At 43.3% G+C, this 20,055-nt stretch overlaps 4 protein-coding genes and 1 long non-coding RNA gene across 8 annotated transcripts; 1 reads left to right on the top strand and 4 right to left on the bottom strand.

The window, feature by feature from the left end:
- Positions 1 to 6,256: 6,256 nt before the first annotated feature.
- LOC144716676 (Peptidase family M48 family protein) lies at positions 6,257 to 12,105 on the bottom strand. 4 transcript variants are annotated; one of them, XR_013584968.1, is made up of 6 exons: positions 11,341 to 12,105; positions 10,587 to 11,259; positions 8,381 to 8,532; positions 7,509 to 7,790; positions 7,193 to 7,239; positions 6,257 to 6,491 (listed from the first exon to the last, which is right to left on the bottom strand). XR_013584968.1 is itself a non-coding variant. In XM_078591881.1 (5 exons), exons 1-4 carry the CDS (start codon positions 11,391 to 11,393, stop codon positions 7,541 to 7,543), a joined length of 1,128 nt encoding a protein of 375 aa, XP_078448007.1. In that variant the 5' UTR covers positions 11,394 to 12,105; the 3' UTR covers positions 6,257 to 6,491; positions 7,509 to 7,540. The 4 variants fall into 4 exon arrangements, 3 of the variants coding, with proteins under 3 accessions (XP_078448007.1, XP_078448006.1, XP_078448005.1); XM_078591881.1 differs by lacking the exon at positions 7,193 to 7,239; XM_078591880.1 differs by lacking the exons at positions 6,257 to 6,491; positions 7,193 to 7,239 and adding an exon at positions 7,288 to 7,433.
- Positions 12,106 to 12,233: 128 nt separating this feature from the next.
- NEET (2 iron, 2 sulfur cluster binding protein) lies at positions 12,234 to 12,826 on the bottom strand. The gene is made up of 2 exons (XM_078591882.1): positions 12,581 to 12,826; positions 12,234 to 12,494 (listed from the first exon to the last, which is right to left on the bottom strand). Exons 1-2 carry the CDS (start codon positions 12,799 to 12,801, stop codon positions 12,395 to 12,397), a joined length of 321 nt encoding a protein of 106 aa, XP_078448008.1. The 5' UTR covers positions 12,802 to 12,826; the 3' UTR covers positions 12,234 to 12,394.
- On the bottom strand, positions 12,743 to 14,282 carry LOC144716675 (fasciclin-like arabinogalactan protein 10). Its single transcript, XM_078591878.1, has 2 exons — positions 13,086 to 14,282; positions 12,743 to 12,870 (listed from the first exon to the last, which is right to left on the bottom strand). The coding sequence occupies exons 1-2, from the start codon at positions 14,274 to 14,276 to the stop codon at positions 12,808 to 12,810; spliced, it is 1,254 nt and encodes a 417-aa protein (XP_078448004.1). The 5' UTR covers positions 14,277 to 14,282; the 3' UTR covers positions 12,743 to 12,807.
- A 24-nt stretch (positions 14,283 to 14,306) lies between these two features.
- LOC144716674 (muscle M-line assembly protein) lies at positions 14,307 to 20,031 on the bottom strand. The gene is made up of 7 exons (XM_078591877.1): positions 19,878 to 20,031; positions 17,667 to 17,996; positions 17,488 to 17,540; positions 17,304 to 17,341; positions 16,696 to 17,014; positions 15,043 to 15,350; positions 14,307 to 14,973 (listed from the first exon to the last, which is right to left on the bottom strand). The coding sequence occupies exons 1-7, from the start codon at positions 19,888 to 19,890 to the stop codon at positions 14,517 to 14,519; spliced, it is 1,518 nt and encodes a 505-aa protein (XP_078448003.1). The 5' UTR covers positions 19,891 to 20,031; the 3' UTR covers positions 14,307 to 14,516.
- Positions 15,268 to 17,683, top strand: LOC144716679 (uncharacterized). The gene is made up of 3 exons (XR_013584969.1): positions 15,268 to 15,406; positions 17,348 to 17,423; positions 17,639 to 17,683. It is a non-coding gene; the product is annotated as an uncharacterized LOC144716679 (long non-coding RNA).
- Positions 20,032 to 20,055: the final 24 nt, after the last annotated feature.

Below are 20,055 nucleotides of genomic sequence, written 5' to 3'. Positions count from 1 at the left end.
TATGGTAGTGAATGCATGATGAGAGTAGATAATAAGTTGATAAAAGGCTAATTAGGGTTTTACGAATTTGGGATTAAGATAGATGAGAATGGGGAGTGAGATGGGATCGTAACAGCGGTGCGATAAGTGGCGTAATTACGAGTGGACACGACGACAAAGATAGTGAGAATGAGGTAGAAGGATGGTAGAAATGAGAGACATAGTGATATGTGTTTGTTTAAATAGGAAGGAGAGAGATGTGTAACAAGATCACCAATGTGTAGGTAGCACGTGAAATGAAGGTAAATCAAGGATGGATAGAGTGGACAAGGATGGAGTGGATGAAGGATGGTAATGGATGAAGATGATGGATGGGGAAGATGGATAAACTAAGTGTGTTGGAAATGATTCAATGTAAAGAAAAAGGCTAACCTTAGATCCCTATATTTTGTTGGGATCACGACATCTTCCTGTTGCATATTAACCTCCACACTTCTTCTTTGAACCTCCCCAAGCACTAGAGACACCAAGGAGCACTTGATGGAACTTCAAAACTTTATTTTATTTCAATCAGCCTCACTAGGATGAAGTGAGCTTAAAGATATTTTTTACATAGATCAGGGGCTCAATTCATATATCCAACTGTATGGATGGATGGAGGATGAAAGGATGCAGCTCGATCCGAGTTATGGATCATCGGATATCAAGCCTAGAAGTTGGTTGGTTTCTAGTCATCAATTTAATTCATATATTTTTCTCTCCTTGTCCTCATTGGCATCGTCACGTCAATCGATTAGGCTGAGATTCCTCCTTGTCTTCTGTTATCAACGGCTCTTGTCGCGCCACGTGTAACCCTAGGAAAGAGACAAAAAGGAATAATGATTGATGTAACACGACCTGCCGGGATCGAGCGGCTCGCGTAAACATCACAAGGAGTGGAGGGCAGAGCGGTGGGGCGACGGCACGAGGCGGACGCTTCGACAGTGGTTGCAAAGTGGGCCCGACTTCGTTCTGCTATGGAGCGGCAGAGTTAGGCATCGCCGGTGGGGAGCGGCGGCTGTATATCCTACTGCGATCATCTACTTGCAGCGGTAAACTAGCGGCGGCGTGTCATCCAACGGCCGTCTCCTCTGAAGCTTCTCTAGGAGACCGGAGTGACAGGAAGTAGCTACGGACGGCACAGCGGCATAAGGCGGCTGCCTCTACATTTTATCATCGGACTACGAAGGCTCTAACTAACTACGAAGGCTGTAACTAAGAGGGATGTAACTAGCTATGAGACGTATCGGCGGCGACGGGTCATCCGACGGCTACTCTTCTCGAAACTACTCTAAGGGGCTAGAAGGCGCGTACGGCGCTGATAGGTATGGTGGGGCAGGTAGGCGCGGGTAAGGAAATCTAAAACGTGCATGGTATGGATGGGAAGGCGACGCACGATGATCTAGGATGACGGGGGCAGGCGATGGGAGTCGGGTCGGCTAAGGGCGGACGTGGCAGTGGAGGATAGTGGAGATGACCGAGGCAGCCGAGGAGGCAGAGGGTGGCGCAGGCGGCAAGGGACAGCGACTGGACGATGATGCTTGCGGCTGTAGCAGCCACTATCCGCCGTAGGTCGCTGGGCTCAGACGGGCGGCAGGAGGCGACAAGGGTCGTCGTTGGTGGCCGACGCGACCGGAAATGGCCAAAAATATCCATTGGATGTCGATGAGGGCAGCTGAGGGGCCTCATAAACGTCGAGGAAGCCAAGGTGGCCAGAGGCAGATCCCGATGGCCGGAGACGGTGGTCGTCGGCTCCGAGGCGAACGAGGGCCGGTGGCGACCAGAAGAGGAAGTCCCTATGAAGCCACAGTGGCGGACATGGCGGCACCGGCGAAGTTGGCGCCGGAGCTCCGGCGAGGTCGACGGGAACGGGAGAGAACCCTAACGACCTTTCTTGGATGGCATTTCCGTAATTTCCCTCAACTTCGAAAATACACTAAAATCTCTCAAAAATTTTAGGAAAAACGCCTAAAAACCCAAAAGAACAAAGGGCTACATTTTGGCAAAGCTTTCAATCTCGATTTTCAAGTCTGGTCTCTTCATACATGGGGCACCCTTCCTTTTATAGGGAAGGAGGGAGCCAAATCAATTATGGAAGATGAAACAACCCACAAACAAATAGAAAACAAACAAACAAAAAAAAAACAAGGAAGATAACTCAAGGCTTGATGGTCCCCCATCAATGATACTTTATTATTTAACTATGTATTTCCAATAGCTTTTGTCGCATCTGACATGGCGCCACCTCAGCGCATACCACGTCAAAAATTTTCCCTTCTAAACTAATAGAAATATAACATGTATGCGCCATGTGTGCATATGCGCTCCACATGTACACGTGGCCCTTTGTGTCGATGTCACGTTGTAGACCATCATTGTTGATTGTGATGGAAATATATGCGGTTGACAATCCAATCACGCATTCCATATCTTGTTTCATGTTCATTAATAGAACATGGTCATTATCGTGCACAAGTGATGCTTATGATGAAGTCTATGAAGACATGGTCGGATTTAGTGAATTATAATGAGATTGTAATATGGAGATCACTAGTCTTTAAGCATATGTTATAAATATTCATATTCGAAGGATATACGAGAAGGACATCACAGTATCTGGATAGAATAATACTATCTAGCCTTACTCATATGAGGAGTATAGCCGATCTCGTAGCCGTAAGTGTGGAGATACTAAGGATAGAAAGTAGGTGCTCTTTAGTGGAAAGAGTTTATTAAATTGATCTATATAAATTCCTGAATGTTATAATACCAAATTTTCATCACGTTGATTCATGTCATGGTTGTGTAAGTGGTTCTTAGGCCTGAGACACCAAAGATGTACTATGGAGGGGCATTTGTGCTTTGACTATGATGTATGTGTCCCTAATCATGGGATTCTATATAGTCTTAGTTCAGGTGCATCAAGAAGTTCATGAAGACAATCGGGTATCAAGATGGGATCGTCCACCTTCGGTATAAGAGATGACAGCGCGAGGAAGACGATGCGATGAAGTCCTTGGTCAAGGTAGTAAAATATCGGAGAAGAGTTCTCCAATGATTTCCGAACGCATCAGTATTAAGACCGATTAGGGTTTGATAGTTTACCATGCCTTAAGACATCATAGTAGAGTCAAATGGATGAGAGATTATACATACATGATAACCGATGATGAACAAGTTCCATGAGTGAGTTGATACACACTTCTTTGTATCTTCTAGAGCACGAGGTGTAGCTTGGCACCCAACGTGTTGGAGACTCAAAGTATCAATTGGGTTGAATCGATATAATGTTAATTAATCTATATGATTATATAGTTAATTAATTTGGAAGTCCAATAAAGGTTATTGGGCCATTCGAGTCCAACATAGGTCTAGAGGATCACACGCAAATATTTTTGGACGTCAGAAAATTTAGGAGTTTTATGAAAAATACCCACTTAGTATAAATAGGGGAATGCTCTATACGAAATTCACCCAGCCCAAAATTGTTCAGGGCCCTTCCACTTATTTTCCTTTCTCCCCACATTTCCTCTTCATTCATGATGCAATTTGAACGACGTAATGACGATGATGGAGAGTGGACAGAGCTCATCAACGAGGAGGAGGAGATGTCACGTGCTGAGGATAACAAACTTCTAGAGGCTGCACACTTGAGTAACTCCACGCTACTCATTCACGGATCAAAGGAATCACGGATGTGATACATACCGAGGTAATTCATTTCATAGTTTTATCGATGCCATTCTAAAATGTTTTGATTTTTTCATCCATATCTAGGCCTGTAGAATCCAACATACTATTCTAATGAGAGAGATAGAGGAGAGAGAAATAATAATATTTTTATCATCCCTTTACTGGTATGCAAAATGCATTTATTGCTAACAAATAGCTTCTTTTTCTGATTGCTCCATGTCACCTTTGCCAAAAAGAGTAAAATATATTATTAAAATTAATATATTATAAAATAAATGCCCGAAAAATAAAATTAATGTAATGTCAACTTAGAAAGATCTTATCTTTCTAAATTTAATGTTGAAAATTTCCAAAAAAATCATATTCTGAATCATAAAATTTTTTCTTTCAGAATCTGCTTTCATAAAAATCTCCCAAAATACAAAAAAATCAGAATATCATTCTAAAAATGAACTTATCATTTTAAGCTTGATAACATTTATATAAAATTAATTCAATGCAAATAAACATGTAAATATGGTCATATAAAGTGATAAGCCAAAAATAAGAGTAATTTATGTAATTTTATAATCCCTTGTAATTTTTTATTTTAGCTTACACAATAAAATTTATACTGACAAGTATGACAATCGCTAAGGGGAGCTAGTAAGGTATTCAATCAGTGATATTCTTAAATATCAATAATTGGAAATGAAGATCTTCAATAAAGATCAAATTACCCTAATTAGGTTAATAATTTAGAAAGGGGGGTAGAAAATATGGGAAGAGTAGAAGAATGAGGTCTAGATAGACTTCTTTGATCTAATAAGAAAATATAAAAGGGGTCAATTAGAGGGTTTAAGAAGGAGATTTTATTTTAATTTGTTAAGGGGAACTGGGTATCAAAATTCACTAGCTACTCTATCATAAACACAATCTAATTTATCCTAGAAATTAATTTTTTATGATTTTATTAATTTGCAAATGGAATAGCTAGGTAAATTTCACAATCTCTCTTCTCAATCCCAATAAGGGCTTGTGCATTCTGTTCAAGCCTAGCGATTTAGAAATTCAGATCAAGATTGAGAAGAACGATAAAGAAATTTACTAACAAATCATCCAAATTACACTAAAAACTCAAAAAAATGACTTACAAAGTACCGAATAGGTTTGATCTAGGCTGGCTCTCCTCTCTGTCTTACAGCTGAAGCCACTCGAAATCTATCTTGGAACTTTTGCCCTTAAGTCCCTGAAAAGCTTTCCGTGCACAAATTGATGTCACTCAAAAGTATTTATGTAAATGCCCAAAAATATATATTTAAATATCCTCAATACCCTGGTTAGTGTATAGCTTCATCATCTTCGTTGAGTCAATCTTTTCTCATACTAAGTCTGGACGATCTCATCTTCACTAGGCAATCATATATGCCGGCTTCTTAATATATGCGAGCTAAAACTTATTTGAATCTCAAGGTTAGAGACTCAAAACTCAGCCGTCCACCCACAATGTGTCCTTTGTGTCTCACAGCAACGGATCACTATAAACAACTGTGACATAAATCAACCTAATTGACACTTAAATATAATATCATTCAGGGATCCATACAAATCAATTTAGTGAACTCTTTCACCAAACAACATCCACTATATGTCCTTAGTGTCTTCAAACTAACAACCACGGGATCAACCGCACTTATAGTAAAAGAAGGATCAGATAGTCCCCATCTCGATAAGTTGGATAGATGTTTAATTCTATGAGGATAATTTGATGCCCATCTCGATAATCCATCGAATATGAATATTTAAAATACATATTTAAATACAAACAATAATTATACTATGATTTAAACATAATTCAATGGGTCATTGCATGAATTCATGGACTTTGTTATAAACATTACATTGGAATCAAAATAAACTAGTATTTTGTTCAATGAACTTAAGTTAAAACATGGTGGTGTGATTTGACTTGACAGCCACATAATATCCATTAGTCCATAGTTTGTAAATCAAGTGTTATCATGTATACTATAATATTTTTTAATAGTTAAATGAAATAGAAGGTGACATATACGTTGTCTTTACTCAACTGAATTCATCAAAAGCTGATTAGAGTTGGAGAGCAAGGATAGAGATTTCTAGCCAATATATTTTGTTGGTAAGACAAACTTTTGATGTTAAAACTTGGAACTAGAAGTTGAAATAAAGCCATAAATTTGGGATATATACGACTAATTCAAAAAAGATCACTTAAAGAAACTGAATCACCTTTTATCTACTTCATAAAAATATTTAAGAATGTCAAGAGCTGTCTCAAATTTCCTCCACTCTCTCTTTCATATTCCTCTCATCTACATTGTAAATCTAATTAATCAAAGCATATAAGATTCGACCATTAGAAGGTAAAATGATAATGAGGCAAAGAGACTGCTGCACAGAGACAACTAAGAAAAAAAGCAGTAAAAGGTCTGATGGACCAAATTCATTTTGTGATACTAAGTCAATCCCCCTGGAGGCATATCAGAATGACAAGATATGTGAGAAAGAGCAAATCATAGAGAGAAAATTAGGCAAAAATTAAGAGCTTCTTATAGTACGATAGGCCTATTTTACTTAATTTAATCCTGATTCCAGTCCTCAAGCCAGTTTGACCTATCATACACATGAGCAGCCAAGTGGCTGAAATTTTGGACCGAATAGAGCATTGATTTAACAGGTACTTTTATTGCTTTCCTTGCATTATATCTAGATGCAATTTAAATAATCCATTGATGTTTTTTCTTCCTTCTGGGATTCAACACCTGCAAAATGCAAACCCAATGTATTATTTATATTAGGTTGAATACATTAATTAGTAGAATAAGAGCTCTACTTGGGATTTGATAAAGGTAAAGTTAGAAACACTTGAAGGACTCAGCTGAAGATGATCAAATTTGAGAGTTATTCCGTCATTGGATAGAGATAGAGAGTTTGAGAACACAGCGTCAGTAGATTAAATTAGAGTGATGAAGACTTAACAGAATTGAATTAAAATTATTAGTCTCCAAGACCAAGCTTTTGACCATTTGCAGCATCTACTCCTTAGGAACTTGCATCAATCATTTGTCAATCTATCAACTGTTGATGAGTCCATCCATCTTCACTTAATAGATCACATTATATAAACGGCTTAGAATGAGAAAAGTGTGATCGGTAAGTTCCAATCCTCAATCCCCACAAAATCTTTGTCAGAGACATAGTACTTTAAGATGGCGTCAAATATTCTGGCAGCCCACTAATGCTTCAGAAATATCCTACTTAAATTTATACCAGAAGTACATTCATTGGGCCATCGATTGTCTTAACAGAAAGAAAAATAGTGTAAGCTAGACGGGCACATTTTCTTGGTAGACTATCTCTATTTTCCTAGTTAAGAATATAAACATCAAAAGATTACATATACTGGCAACTAGATATTCCATGCCTTAATTTACCAAAACAGGCATGCAAAAAAAAAACTTACGCAAGAGGATAAAGTTATCATTCACTTGAATTCCATGCCTCCGGACACTATCAAGACGTGCCAGAATTATTACTTTTCGAAGAACAGATGCGTCAGAAAATAACAATTCAAATATATACAATAAGTGAGAGCCAGCAAATAACAATGCAAATATATACACAAGTGAGAGCCAGAAAATAACAATGCAAATATATACACAAGTGAGAGCCAGAAAATAACTTCTTCAGGAGGAACGCCATACCTTTTATTAGAACAAAATGAGAAATTAATGACATCAAAAGAGTATAGGGAATCATAGGCTCACAGGATAGCGCACCTTGAAAAAACCAGCTAGGAAGAAGCACATCATCAAAGGAAGCCCTCCACGCCGCGGCCGGCTATGGCGTCCTGGTATATAACGAGAGCTTCGCCCATGACCTGGGCTCTAGACAGAAGCTCAGCTCTCTTCTTGCTTGACGGATGAGTGGAGACGTAGTCCCTCAATGACGAGTCTCCGGTGATCTTTCCCAGCTTCTCATAGACCATCGGCGCCACCCGCGGGTCGTACCCTGCCGCCGCCATAACTAGCAGCCCTATGTAGTCTGCCTCCATCTCCATTCTACCAGCACAACTCAGCAGTATTAAGAAATAAAGGAAAACGAAGATAAAAAATAATTAAAAATGAAAAAAGAGTAAACAGAAAAAGAAAAAAAAAGAAACGGAAAAGGAAAAGGAAAACTGAAATTAAAAAAAAAATTAGTTCAAATAAAAGTAAGAGCAAGCTAAAAATATATGAAAAAAGAGATGGGGAAAAAGAAAGCTTAAATTAAACGTAGAGTATTAATAAACAGAAGTAAAAAAAATAGGGAAAGAGGAAAAATTAAAGAAAAAAGAAAGATAAATAAGGAAAACATAGAAAAGAAGGAAAACTGAAAAGAAGAAAAAAATAACTAAAAAGAGATAGAAAGAGAAAAATAGAGAAAAAATACAATTTAAAGAAAAAAAAACATAAAATAGAAAAGGAAAAAAGAAAAAAAAGGAAAATTTGAGTGCAAAGGAAGAAAAAACAGAGGAAAATGAGACAAAGACAAAGAAAAATAGAAAGAGAGAAAAAGAAGAAAAGTAGACGAAAGAGAAAGTAAGAAAAGGAAGAAAAAAAGAAAAAATAAAGGACGAGAAAAAAGATTGCATGAATAATAAAAAGGATACCTGCGAGAGAAGGGAAGCTTGAGCAGAAGATTGGACATGGCGTTGATGAGGTCGGGCAGCGCAAAAAATTGGTACAGGATCAGCTGGAGCACTGCAACCCAGAGGTTCTTCGTGATCCCCTCCGCCGCATGCCGAGCAACTGCATGCCCAACCTGCAACACACGCAGACACGATCTAGATAGATAGATAACATAGCTATAGGCATGCATATATGGCTGGATGCACGCAGATACAACTGAGGGACAGATAAATAGATCATGTGTCCCCAGTTAGAGAAATAAATAGAGAGATAGATGGAGGCATTGATCAGCTAGACGGGTTAAAGATAGATCATATGACTCCACATAGACGAATAAATTGAAAGATAAATGGAGGCATAAATCAGCTAGATGGGGTATAGATAGGTAGATAGATAGATCGTTTAATTCAAAAAAAAAGATAAATAGATCATGAGACCAGATGATTAAATAAATAGAGAGATAGATGGACGCATAGATCAGCTTGACGGGATATAGATAGATAAATCATATGACAACACAGACAAATAAATAGAGAGATAGATAGACGCAAACATCAGCTAGACAGACTTCAAATAGATAGATAGCATTCACAGATGGACAAATAAATAGAGAAATAGATGGACGCATAGATCAGCAAGACGGACTTCAAATAGATAGATAGCATTCACAGATGGACAAACAAATAGAGAAATAGATGGACGCATAGATCAGCAAGACGGACTTCAAATAGATAGCTAGAATTCACATATGGACAAATAAGTAGAGAAATAGATGGACGCATAGACCAGCTAGACAGACTACACATAGATAGACCATAAGGCCAGATAGACTAATAAATAGAGAGATAGCTAGATCCCATGAATGTATCGATCGAGACATAGATGGTCATAAGATGGGCATAGATCCGCTGGAAAGACTACCCATAGATAGATCAAATGACCAGATGGACAAATAAATAGAGAGATAGATGGACGCGTATATCAGATAGATCATCTGACCCCAGATAGAAAAATAAACAGAGAGATAGATGAAGGCATAGATCAGCTAGACGGACAACACATAGATAAATCATATGACCCCAGATAGACAAATAAACAGAGAAATAGATAGAACCCACGTTTCCGTCAAAAGAAAAAAAAGACCCATGTTTCCGTCAAAAGAAAAAAGGAACCCATGTTTCTTTCAAAAAAAAAAAAATAGAACCCATGTTTCTTTCCCAAAAAAAATAGAACCCATGTTTCTGTCAAAAAAAAGATAGAACCCATGATTCTTTCAAGTAAAAAAATTTGATAGAACCCATGTTTCTTTCATAAATAAAAAGATAGAACCCATGTTTCTTTCAAATAAAAAGATATAACCCATGTTTCTTTAAAAAAAAAAAGATAGAACCCATGTTTCTTTCCAAAAAAAAATAGAACCCATGTTTATTTCAAATAAAAAAAATTGATAGAACCCATGTTTCTTTCATAAATAAAAAGATAGAACCCATGTTTCTTTCAAATAAAAAGATATAACCCATGTTTCTTTAAAAAAAAAAAAAGATAGAACGCATGTTTCTTTCCAAAAAAAAATAGAACCCATGTTTATTTCAAATAAAAAAAATTGATAGAACCCATGTTTCTTTCATAAATAAAAAGATAGAACCCATGTTTCTTTCAAATAAAAAAAAAGATAGAACCCATGTTTATTTCAAATAAAAAAAAAGATAGAACCCATGTTGCTTTCCTAAATAAAAAGATAGAAACCATGTTTCTTTCAAATAAAAAAAAAGATAGAACCCCCATGTTTCTTTCAAATAAAAAAAAGATAGAACCCCCATGTTTCTTTCAAATAAAAAAAAGATAGAACCCCCATGTTTCTTTCAAATAAAAAGATATAACCCATGTTTCTTTAAAAAAAAAAAAGATAGAACCCATGCTTCTTTCCAAAAAAAAATAGAACCCATGTTTATTTCAAATAAAAAAAATTGATAGAACCCATGTTTCTTTCATAAATAAAAAGATAGAACCCATGTTTCTTTCAAATAAAAAAAAAGATAGAACCCATGTTGCTTTCAAAAAAAAAAAGAGAAAAATCCATGTCTTTCAAAAAAAAAAAGTTAAAACCCATGTTTCTTTCAAAAAATAAATAAATAAAACCCATGAATGGATCTAATTGAATCATGGATTGAGAAAAGACGGGCATACCTCGTGGCTGATGACGGTGGCGATCTCCGCGTCGGATCGGAAATGGTCGAGAAGGCCGGTGAAAACAACGATTTTCCCCCCGGGAAGACACATAGCATTAGTCACCGGATTCCTCGCCACGACCACCTCCCACTTCAACCCCTGCAGATGCTCCGTCGCCGACCGCACCCCCCGCGCCTTCCCCTCCCGCCGGCTCCGCCGCACCCACCCTTCGTCCAGCACCTCCTCCCCCTCCCCCCTCCAATCACCGTCCGCCACGTACCCCAAAGACGGGTCCGCGTCGCGCCACACCGGCTCGTCCGTGGCGAGCCCGCGCTGCAGCGCGTTGACCACCTGTCTGGCAATCAGCCGGACTCGGACGCTGTCGGGGTGGGTCGGGGGGAGAAGCTGGTCTTTCAGAGCGGCCTTGAGCTGCTCGAACTGGCTCTCTCCCAGCTGCCTCTCCAGCCTCGGCGAGAGCAGGACCACGTGGGTGCGCTTCGTGTACGGCACGGCCTCCACGTTGCCGTAGTAGACGGTCGCCGTGGCCGCGCCGCCCACGGCCACGGCTACGACCACGGTCCGCGGGTTCTCGAACCACCGGTGCGCCCGCCGGCGCCGGAAGTGCTCCACCTGGTCTCGGCCCACGTAGAAGAATCTCCGCCCTTCGATCGGTGCCGATATCGCCGGCGACCTGAGACGATGAACGGGTCTGATGTTAGCTTTTTTGTTTATTTTTTTGATCGGTGAAGAGAGCTTCGATCGACCGTCTTACCCTTGCCATGGCGCTGATTTGATGCCCCGGAGGACCCTCCTGAAAGAGTTCATCGTCGCTTTACCCAAATCTCAGTCATGCGGCTATGGAAAAGCCGGATTTAGAGAAGGATATGGCTCGGACGGATGACGGATGACGGTGTGGGATGGACGGAGCGGAAAGTTTTTGAAATAATGAATTGATTGAATGTTTTTTTCATAATTTTATCGGCCATCAGGAGTGAGTGATCGTGTTTTAATCTCATGGCGCCGCGCGGATGATCGCAGCGATCAAAGCCCTTGCGCTGTATACCAGCATGATTTGGAATTTCGAACAAAGTCGAATGGTTAACAGAATAGAAATTTAAAGGGCGTGACAATCAGGAGGGAGTGATCATGATTTTAATCTCGTGGCGTCGCGAGGTTGATCGCGACGATCAAAGCCCTTGCGCAATATCCCAACATCATTTGGAATTTTGAGCAAAATCGAATTGTTTAGGGAAAGAAAATTCCGACAGCGTGACCATCAGGAGGGAGTGATCATGATTTTCATCTCATGGCGTCGCGAGGTTGATCGCGACGATCAAAGCCCTGGCGCAATATCCCAACATCATTTGGAAATTTGAACAAAATCGAATGGTTTAGAGAAAGAAATTTTCAACCGGGCAACCATCGGGAGAGAGTGAATATAATCTTAATCTCATGGCGCCGCGAGAGTGATCGCGGTGATCAAAGCCCTTGCGCAATATCCCAACATCATTTGAAATTTTGAAAAGAATCGAATGATTAAAAAAAAATCAACAGGATAGCATCAGGAGGGAGTGATCATGATTTTATTCTCACGGCGTCGCGAGGTTGATCGCGACGATCAAAGCCCTTGCGCAATATCCCAACATCATTTGGAAATTGGAAATATCGACGAAATACAAAGAACACGTAGAACTATAAAATAAATTAGACATCCGCCAGTTCCGATCTCCATCCACAATGATCAAAACACAGTAAACGATAAACAAATACAAGAAGCACCGAAAATCAAGACGAACAGGGGAGAGTCGGGATTCTTCCAATCTCGACTACTTCTTGACGAGGAGCGGCCCGACGTTATCGCCGGTTTCCTTGTTGTGCTTCACGTGAGTGCCGTCGCAGAGAGGAAACGATCCAGAGCGCCAGCATCTGTCTCGTTTCCAGACAGATTCAGGCTAAACTGGCCGGAGATTCAAACGATCCGATAAGAAAAAACTCGGATCCGAATCGGGTACCTGCAGTAGGCGGTGAGAGGCTTCTCGAGCTCCCCCGCTAAGACCGTATCCACGACCTTCGCCTCCTCTTTCCTTATCGCCGGATTGATGGTCTCCGCGCGCACCGCCGCGACTCGACGGCGGCGCGCCAGGCTCGGCCGCGGCGCGGTCGAGCTCGGCGAGCGGCTCGACGGGCCGTACGAGAGGCGCGCGCCGACGCCGGTCGCCGCCACCAACGCCATCTCAAGCTACAAATTCCATCTCCTATCTCCTATCCGGTTATAGAGGGGATGTGTGGACTGGCACGCCCTCTGCTCGTGAGAGCGGAGAAGATGTCAAAGCCACGTGGCAGCAGGGGTGAGGGCCAGGCCCAAAAGAGGCCCGTTACCCAAAATTCGACCATTTTTTTTCAAAAAAAAGGTACCGTTACTCCCCGAGGCTAAATTCAAAGAACAGGCTCGCGGACAGAGAAGGAGAATCAAGGCAGAAAGAAGCAAGAAATGAAGGCGATGAAGAGAGAGATTACCGGGACGGAGAGTGAATTAACGGTCGCTTCGCCTGTCGTGTCCTCGCTGCTGTCTGCTTCCTCTCCAGGCGCGTCGGCAGGGGACGGGCCGGGCGGCTCCGGTGACAGTGACGGTGACAGTGACGGTGACGGCGACTGAGCAGGAGAGATAACCGGAGAAGGAGAGGAGGTGGGGCCCGCCGCGGACGGCGACGGTGCCTTCCTGAAGAGCTCCGAAGGAAGGAGAACGCTGTCGACAGTGAGAAGACAGAACGGCGCTTCGTCCACCACCGTGCTGGCCACTCTCGACGTGTCCGTTCCCGCGTTGAGCGTCACGTCATCGCCGCGAGCCGTCGCCGTCAGCTCGTACCTCCCCGTTCCGTCTGAGGCCAGCGTCCTGATCGGCCGGCCTTTGGAAACCTTCAGAGACGCCTTCGGAAGGTAGTCTGGCGAAGCGTGGTACTCCAACAGCTTTGCCACGTCAGCGCGGCTGAGCTGGCCGAGGTCCGGCACGCCGGCCGCCTTGAACGCCCCGTCGTTGGGCGCGAACACTGTGAGACCGCTGGACATGGCGGTCTGGTACGCCGCGAGAACGCCGTAGGAGGTCACGAGGCTGGAGAAGGTCTTGCACCCGGCCTGCTGCAGGAGCACGGTAAGGTTGGCGTCGGACTGCGCGCCGGCGTCTAGAAGGCCGGGAAAGACGATTGGCGCGCTAATCTCGAGCACGGAGATGCTGTAAGGCATCTGCTTCACGGATCTCGAGAAATACGCGTCGATCTTGGAGCCGGCAACTGCGGACGCGAATCCGACTCTCCCGTCCTTGAGATCGGTCACATTGACGAATCCGAGGCTCCCGGTGACCGCGCCGGTGGTCTGAAGCAGCGTTGTGATAGTCGCGGCGCCGCGAGAGAGATCGTGGAGCTTCTGCGAGTCGAAGTAGTCGAGGAGAGTGTGAAGACGGAGCGCGGACTTGATAGCCACGAGAGAGCGCTTCGCGGCGAGAGCGGCCATGGCGGAGTTCGCCAGAACGAGGCAAGTCACCGTCTCTCTTCCATTGATCTCGTCCGCGACTCTCGTCTGAGAGAGGAAATCGTTGTAGATGCTGTAGTCGGGGAAGCCGGAGAGGATCGTCGTGATGTTGTGAGCCTCCGCAGTGCTCCCCAAGAACAGCGCAGCGAAGAGGAAGACCGGCATTAGAGCTCCGCAGTCCATGGCGAGGAAGACGAAGTAGTTCCTGTCGTCTGATTGAACAGAGATCTTCTATAAAAGAGGGGGGAAAAAGAAGGGGAAAACCGTTTTTAACCCTGGTCAGACGAACCCTGGTTAGTCTTAACCAGAGATGGATAACGCGGAGGGCGGAGATTTCTCCACGTCATCGGCGGTTAGAAACAAACCCGCCAAAGATGATATAAAATGGCGGGAAAAGTGGAAGTTTGAAATTCGGTCTCTAGTCTACTCGTCATCGACATCGACGAGCCTACCTCGCACCCATCGCCGCCGCGTCTCCGCCGGAGGCGACGGCGCGTCGCCGGATCTCGAAGAGAAGTCCGCGAAGGTCTCTTCGGAAGAACTGGCGGGGAGATCGGACGGCGGGATCGGCTCGCCGCCGGTCAGGAGATCGCCGAGCTCGAGATCGAGGTCGAGATCGTCGGCTTCTTCGCTCGGAAGATCGGAGATGAGCGTTTTGGAAGGCGTACCGTTGACGCGCTGCTGAACGGAGTGGTAGGATTGGCTTCCGTTTGGATTCTCAGGCGGCGTCGGCAGCGGCGGCTGTCCGGCTCGTTCCAACGCCTGCGTCGCCTCCGCGATCAGCCTCCTCGTCTCGAGGAGGGAGGCCCGAGCGAGAGGGCTTTTCAGCGCGACGATCTCCAGAGCCTTCGCTGCCTTCTCCGCCTCCGCGATCAAAAGCCTGGTAAGAAATCCCGAATCAGTCATAGATTATTAATTGGCGCAGACTTGATTAGTGTTAATTACTAGCCTGGCTCTCTCGGTGGCATCGCGCTTCTTCTCCTCCATCGAAGCCCTCTGCTCCCTGATCTTCCTGATCATCTCCAGCTTGGATTTGGCCATCGGATCTTTGTAGGAAGGAGTGTTGATCTTCTTCGGCTTCGGGACAAGCGGCTTCAGCGGTTTCGCCTCTTTTTCTGGTTCCTTTGACTGCGAAGACCTCTTCCTCGGAACTCTCGGCTCGCCGTCGCTGGCCGGGCTCCTCCTCGGCCGCCGCTCAACCCCGACCGGAATGCCGTGGTACTTGGCCAACCCGCTGCAGACTCGAACGCGATAGTCCTGCCAAAGACCAGTTATCCATCACAAAGTCTGTCAAGCCGCTTCCCAGACGACCGGTACGCGTCTTCCGTCAAAGAATTTGCAATTTCGTTCCGTCGTCCATTACGGAGGTAAATGACTGGGACTCGGTAACGGAACTAAACGGGAGGCTCGACGCCTTCCGTTTCCTTTCCCGAGGTCAAGACGGAAGACGGTAAGTAACTCAACGAATGAGAGTCCATCATCCGTCCTAAACCGTTCCCCTGAACCTCAGTACGGAAGACGCATGGCGTTCATAGACGGAAAAGCTCAAAAGGCATACAGTCCCACAGTCTATGCAAGTAGTACATGTTACTGCTTCGCAGTTAGGTTCCGTCATCCAATACAGACAGGACGGAGCTAAATTAACGGCGCCTCCATGTAGGGAACGGCAGCCGTCATCCGTCACATCGCACGCCACGGTGATGGCAATGTGACGGATGACGTGACGGTGACAAAATTAGGGGCCTGTGACGGTGACGGAGGGTCTCAGACAAGTGATGTGACGGGATGGCCGTCATGGATGACAGCTGTAATGGATTTTTAAAAATGACCCAAAAAAAACTTTAAAATCATTGGATTTAAGCTTTTTGACGGCCAAGATTTCGCTGCGAGGTGTTGCTAACTCGATTTGCAGAAAAGCCCCTGCATTAATTTTTGAGCGCAAAAGGATGCCGTCCAAAGATAATTAGAGATATGCCCCACCAATTCTCTCTCCTCCACATGGTTTTTTTCCCATCCAGTGACAGGGACATGATGGGGATGCCGGAAACCATGATGGTGACGTGAACATGCCGGATTTTTCCGAAATCCTCAGACGTGTGACGGGACGTTGACGTGACGAAACTGTCATCACGTCACCATCCGTCACGGATCGTCATCCGTCCCGTCACGTCCACGGCGCCACGTCCTGGACGTCCCGTTCCCTAGCGGTTCGGTGACAAAACAGCACAGGAGGCACAACACCTCCCATTTCCTGTTCCGAGGGCAGGACGGATGACAGCAAGGAACTCAACGGAAGAGAATTCCTCATCCGTCTCCGACTGATTACCGTAATCTGAGGACAGATGATGTCAATGATGAAAAGCGTCATCTGTCTTAGATCTGAAGTATGTGCCTTCAGTCAAATGGTAGACGGCCAACGGACGAAGAACGGTATGGTCCACCTGTTACGGAATTGGGGAGACAACAGATGGGAGGCCAACATCCGTCTCGCGCCCTTACCGTCATCGGATGACGATAGGGGGAAGGATGATAAAGCGCCGATCCGTTGTTGATCCTAAAGAAGGTAGTTAGTATAAGAGTTGGAATGGGGGAGGGGACTGACCGGATCAGACCATTTGGCGGAGATGGCCTCGGAGATTTTCCTCCTCTGTTCGGGAGATTTGGGGGCCCTTTTGCTTCCCTTGGGCCGGGGCATCTTCTTCCTGCTCTCCACGCTCTCTGCCCATTCCTTCTTGAGTTGCTCGTCCAGAGTCTCGTAAGAGTCCCACTGCAGCTCCTCCTCCCCACCATACCCCTTCCTTGACGCCTCCGCAATTACGTTCTGCCACTCGAAGAAGCAGCTCTCCTGCACCATCAACATCTCCCGCCGCCGCTGCCATCCTTCTCGCACTCCCGCCCCGATTTTCATCCTCGTCTCCTCACTGATCATCACCAATTCTTACTTAGAATTCAAGAACATCTCTATCAAAACCCATCAAAAAAAAAACCATCCCAATCGAAGAACAACTTCATCAAAACTTATCAGAATTGAACTCTTCCAATCGAAAAGCATCTTGTCCAAAAAACAATCTCTAAACGAACAACATCTCAATTAAAACTCCTCAAGAAAAATTAAAAAACTCCCATTCTCAGTAGAGGAATGTCTAGATCAAAACCCATTAAAAAAAAAGATTCCCAATCGACGAAGAACAACTTGATCAAAGAGTTTACCTTTGAGCGTGGCCGATATTAACCAGCTTCATCTTCACCTGCAGACACAGCTCACCCGTCGTTCAATTTGAGAATCCCATGGCCGGGCAAGTTCAACAAACACAAAGCAACCTCCCCCAGGTCACAGCATTCCCTCTTCTCTTTTTCATTTTATGCATTTTTTTAATAATTCTTACATCATCACCTTGGGGTTCTGCATCGCCTGCTTCGTCCGCTCCCGGATCTTCGCAAGGGTTTCTGCACAGCAGCTGGAACACAGTTAAAAAAATAATAATAATAATAATTCTTTCAGAAAATAATAATAATAATAATCGATTTTCTGTAAGGACAAGTAGTGAAGCGATCAAGGGGAGCTCCACACACCAGGGCTGTGCTTCCTTCCCTTGTTCCAAGGTACGTTCCCCTTGTTCGCTTTCGAGATCCTCTCGCGCCGCGTTTTTTCCCTGTCGTCCATCTCAGGGTCATCGTCAGCCGTCGATTGGCTCGGATCTGAGCCAAGACGTAGTCTTGGTTCAAATCTTGAGCCATGATCGTTGACGGTTGAGTTTCTGCGTTCGAGAGTGGCTATCGCCTTCACCACGGTTGCTCTCTGCCCTCTTCTGTAGAGCTTGATCTGATGAGTTCTACTGAAGAAGAGCTGCGCCGATGGCCCTTGCAGATGACCCCAGAATGATGACTGCGCGGATGCAATATCTGCAATAAATTGTTTTTTTTTTCAAATGTTATCATCCATCGTGGATTTTGATTCCAAATACTATCTGCAATAAACCCTTTTTTTCCGAGAATAAGAGTTTGCAAGCCAGAAAAAACTTTGCGGTAAATTGTAAACTTCATCCAAATCCAGAAAAAATTCTGCGGTGAACAGTTAGTTTCGACGATCACCAAACGTGATTTTTCATTCTGTTATGCACTTAGTGTAACAGGAATTTCTTTCTTTTTTGAAAAGTGAGTGTGCCAGCAGAGTTCATGCAAACCCAGAAAAATATCTGCAGTAAATTGTAAGCCTAACGTGATTTTTTATTTTGTTACCAACTTCGTCATAGAGATTTTTTTCGAAAATAAATCGAATGCAAAGTGATTTTTTATTTCGTCAACTTTGTCATATAGTCTTTTTTAAAAGAAATCCTATGCAAGATGATTTTTTTTTATTTTGCCAACTTCGACATCAAGACCTTTTTTTGGAAAGAAGAGTTTTTTTTTAATAGAAAAAAAGCTTATTTTTTGGAAAGAAGAGTACGCGAGCAGAGTTTTCCATCCAAATCCGGAAAAATCTCTGAAGGAAATTATAAGCTTCGAAATGGTTTTTTAATTTGTTTTGAAGTTTGTCCTGGATGAAAATAAATGAAAATGATAGCGCTGAGTTCGTCAAAATCCAGATGAGCTACCAAAACCTAGCACTGGTTATTTTCTTGTGAAATATTATCGAGGGCTTCAACAATTTTTTGTGACAAAAAAAATCGTCCTTTCTATTTTTCATCGCAGGGAAATCGTCGTTCGTCAATAATATCGTAACATGGAGGATGAATGGAGCGGAGCAAAGCTTGAAAAAATGTAAGAAAATCTGCCGAGAATCAAATTACAATAACTTAAAAACTTCTCGAAAACCTATTTTTCGAAGCGAACAAAAAAAATCAAGCAGCAAGCCAACAGCAACAAATTGAAAATGCAAGATTGAAGAACAATGACTTGACAACAAAAATGCAAGATTCGAATTTGAAATCGATTGATAGATAGAAGAAAAAGAGAAAAGAACAGTCTTAAGCCTAAACAAGAGATTAGAAAATCAAGCTAGCGATCAAAGAAACCAGAGAAAAAAAGCAAATTTCCACAGATGCAGGCAGCGTAATGAATCGAGTAATACAAAGGAAGCATCGAATCTCAAGAAGGATGACTTGACGACGACGAAAACATAATATTCAAATTCGAATCCGAAATCCGAGACAGAGAGAGAAAGAACAGATTCAAACCTAAAGTAAACATGACAGAATCTAGCTTCCTCTTTCAAAAAAATTAGAGAAAGAATCAAGCTAGCGAACAAAGAAACCAGAGAAATAAGCAAACTTCCACGGATGTAGGCAGCATAATGCGTGATGCAATACAAAGAAAGCAATCGAATACCGAGATAACGAATCCACATGATTCGAATTCGAAATTCGATCGATAAAAAGAAAAAAGAACAGTTTCAAACCTAAAGAAGAAGTGAGAAAATCAAGGTAACAAACGAAAAAACCAGAGAAACAAGCAAATTTCCACGGATGCAGGAAGCATAATGCGTCAAGGAGTTCAAAGGAAGCATCGAATCTCAAGACAACGAAACCGCAGGATTCGAATTCGAAAATCCGTGGTTAGAGAGAGAAAGAACAGCTTCAAACCTAAAGAGGACATGAGAAAATCGAGCTAACGAACAAATTACCACGGAAACAAGCGCACCATAAAAACAAGCAAATTTTCACGGATGCAGGAAGCATAATGCGCCGAGGAATACAAATGAAGCATCGAATCTCAAAACGACAAAACCGGAAGATACGAATTCGACAACCGGTCGATACAGAGAGTGAAAGAACAGATTCAAACCTAAAGAAGACATGAGAAGAATCGGCGATGAAGTCAATCCCCGCAGAGGACGTGACGAGAGAGCCTGCTCATGCTCCCGCTCCAAATCCCTCGCTCCTACACAAAATCTCCAGACAAGAAGAAGAGAAGAAGAAGCCTCGGGTGGATAATGAAAGACTGAGCAGCCGAGAACCAGCCA

The sequence above is a fragment of the Wolffia australiana genome, chromosome 2, assembly GCF_029677425.1.
Source record: "Wolffia australiana isolate 7733 chromosome 2, ASM2967742v1".
In the NCBI taxonomy this organism is placed as follows: Eukaryota; Viridiplantae; Streptophyta; class Magnoliopsida; order Alismatales; family Araceae; genus Wolffia; species Wolffia australiana.
This window is presented reverse-complemented; position numbering and strand designations above follow the sequence as displayed.

Excerpts from the sequence above, each read along its gene's own strand:
- LOC144716676 (XM_078591881.1), bottom strand. The coding sequence starts at position 11,393 with ATGAACTCTTTCAGGAGGGTCCTCCGGGGCATCAAATCAGCGCCATGG. Across the intron at positions 8,533-10,586 it reads CCACCGTCATCAGCCACGAG|GTTGGGCATGCAGTTGCTCG; the intron begins GTATGCCCGTCT and ends CGTGTGTTGCAG. Across the intron at positions 7,791-8,380 it reads AAGCTTCCCTTCTCTCGCAG|AATGGAGATGGAGGCAGACT; the intron begins GTATCCTTTTTA and ends TTGTGCTGGTAG.
- NEET (XM_078591882.1), bottom strand. The coding sequence starts at position 12,801 with ATGGCGTTGGTGGCGGCGACCGGCGTCGGCGCGCGCCTCTCGTACGGC. Across the intron at positions 12,495-12,580 it reads CCTCTCACCGCCTACTGCAG|ATGCTGGCGCTCTGGATCGT; the intron begins GTACCCGATTCG and ends GAAACGAGACAG.
- LOC144716674 (XM_078591877.1), bottom strand. Across the intron at positions 17,541-17,666 it reads GGGAAGGAAGCACAGCCCTG|AAACCCTTGCGAAGATCCGG; the intron begins GTGTGTGGAGCT and ends GCTGCTGTGCAG. Across the intron at positions 14,974-15,042 it reads GATGCCACCGAGAGAGCCAG|GCTTTTGATCGCGGAGGCGG; the intron begins GCTAGTAATTAA and ends ATTTCTTACCAG.
- LOC144716675 (XM_078591878.1), bottom strand. The coding sequence starts at position 14,276 with ATGGACTGCGGAGCTCTAATGCCGGTCTTCCTCTTCGCTGCGCTGTTC. Across the intron at positions 12,871-13,085 it reads TTAATTCACTCTCCGTCCCG|AGGGCGTGCCAGTCCACACA; the intron begins GTAATCTCTCTC and ends TCTCACGAGCAG.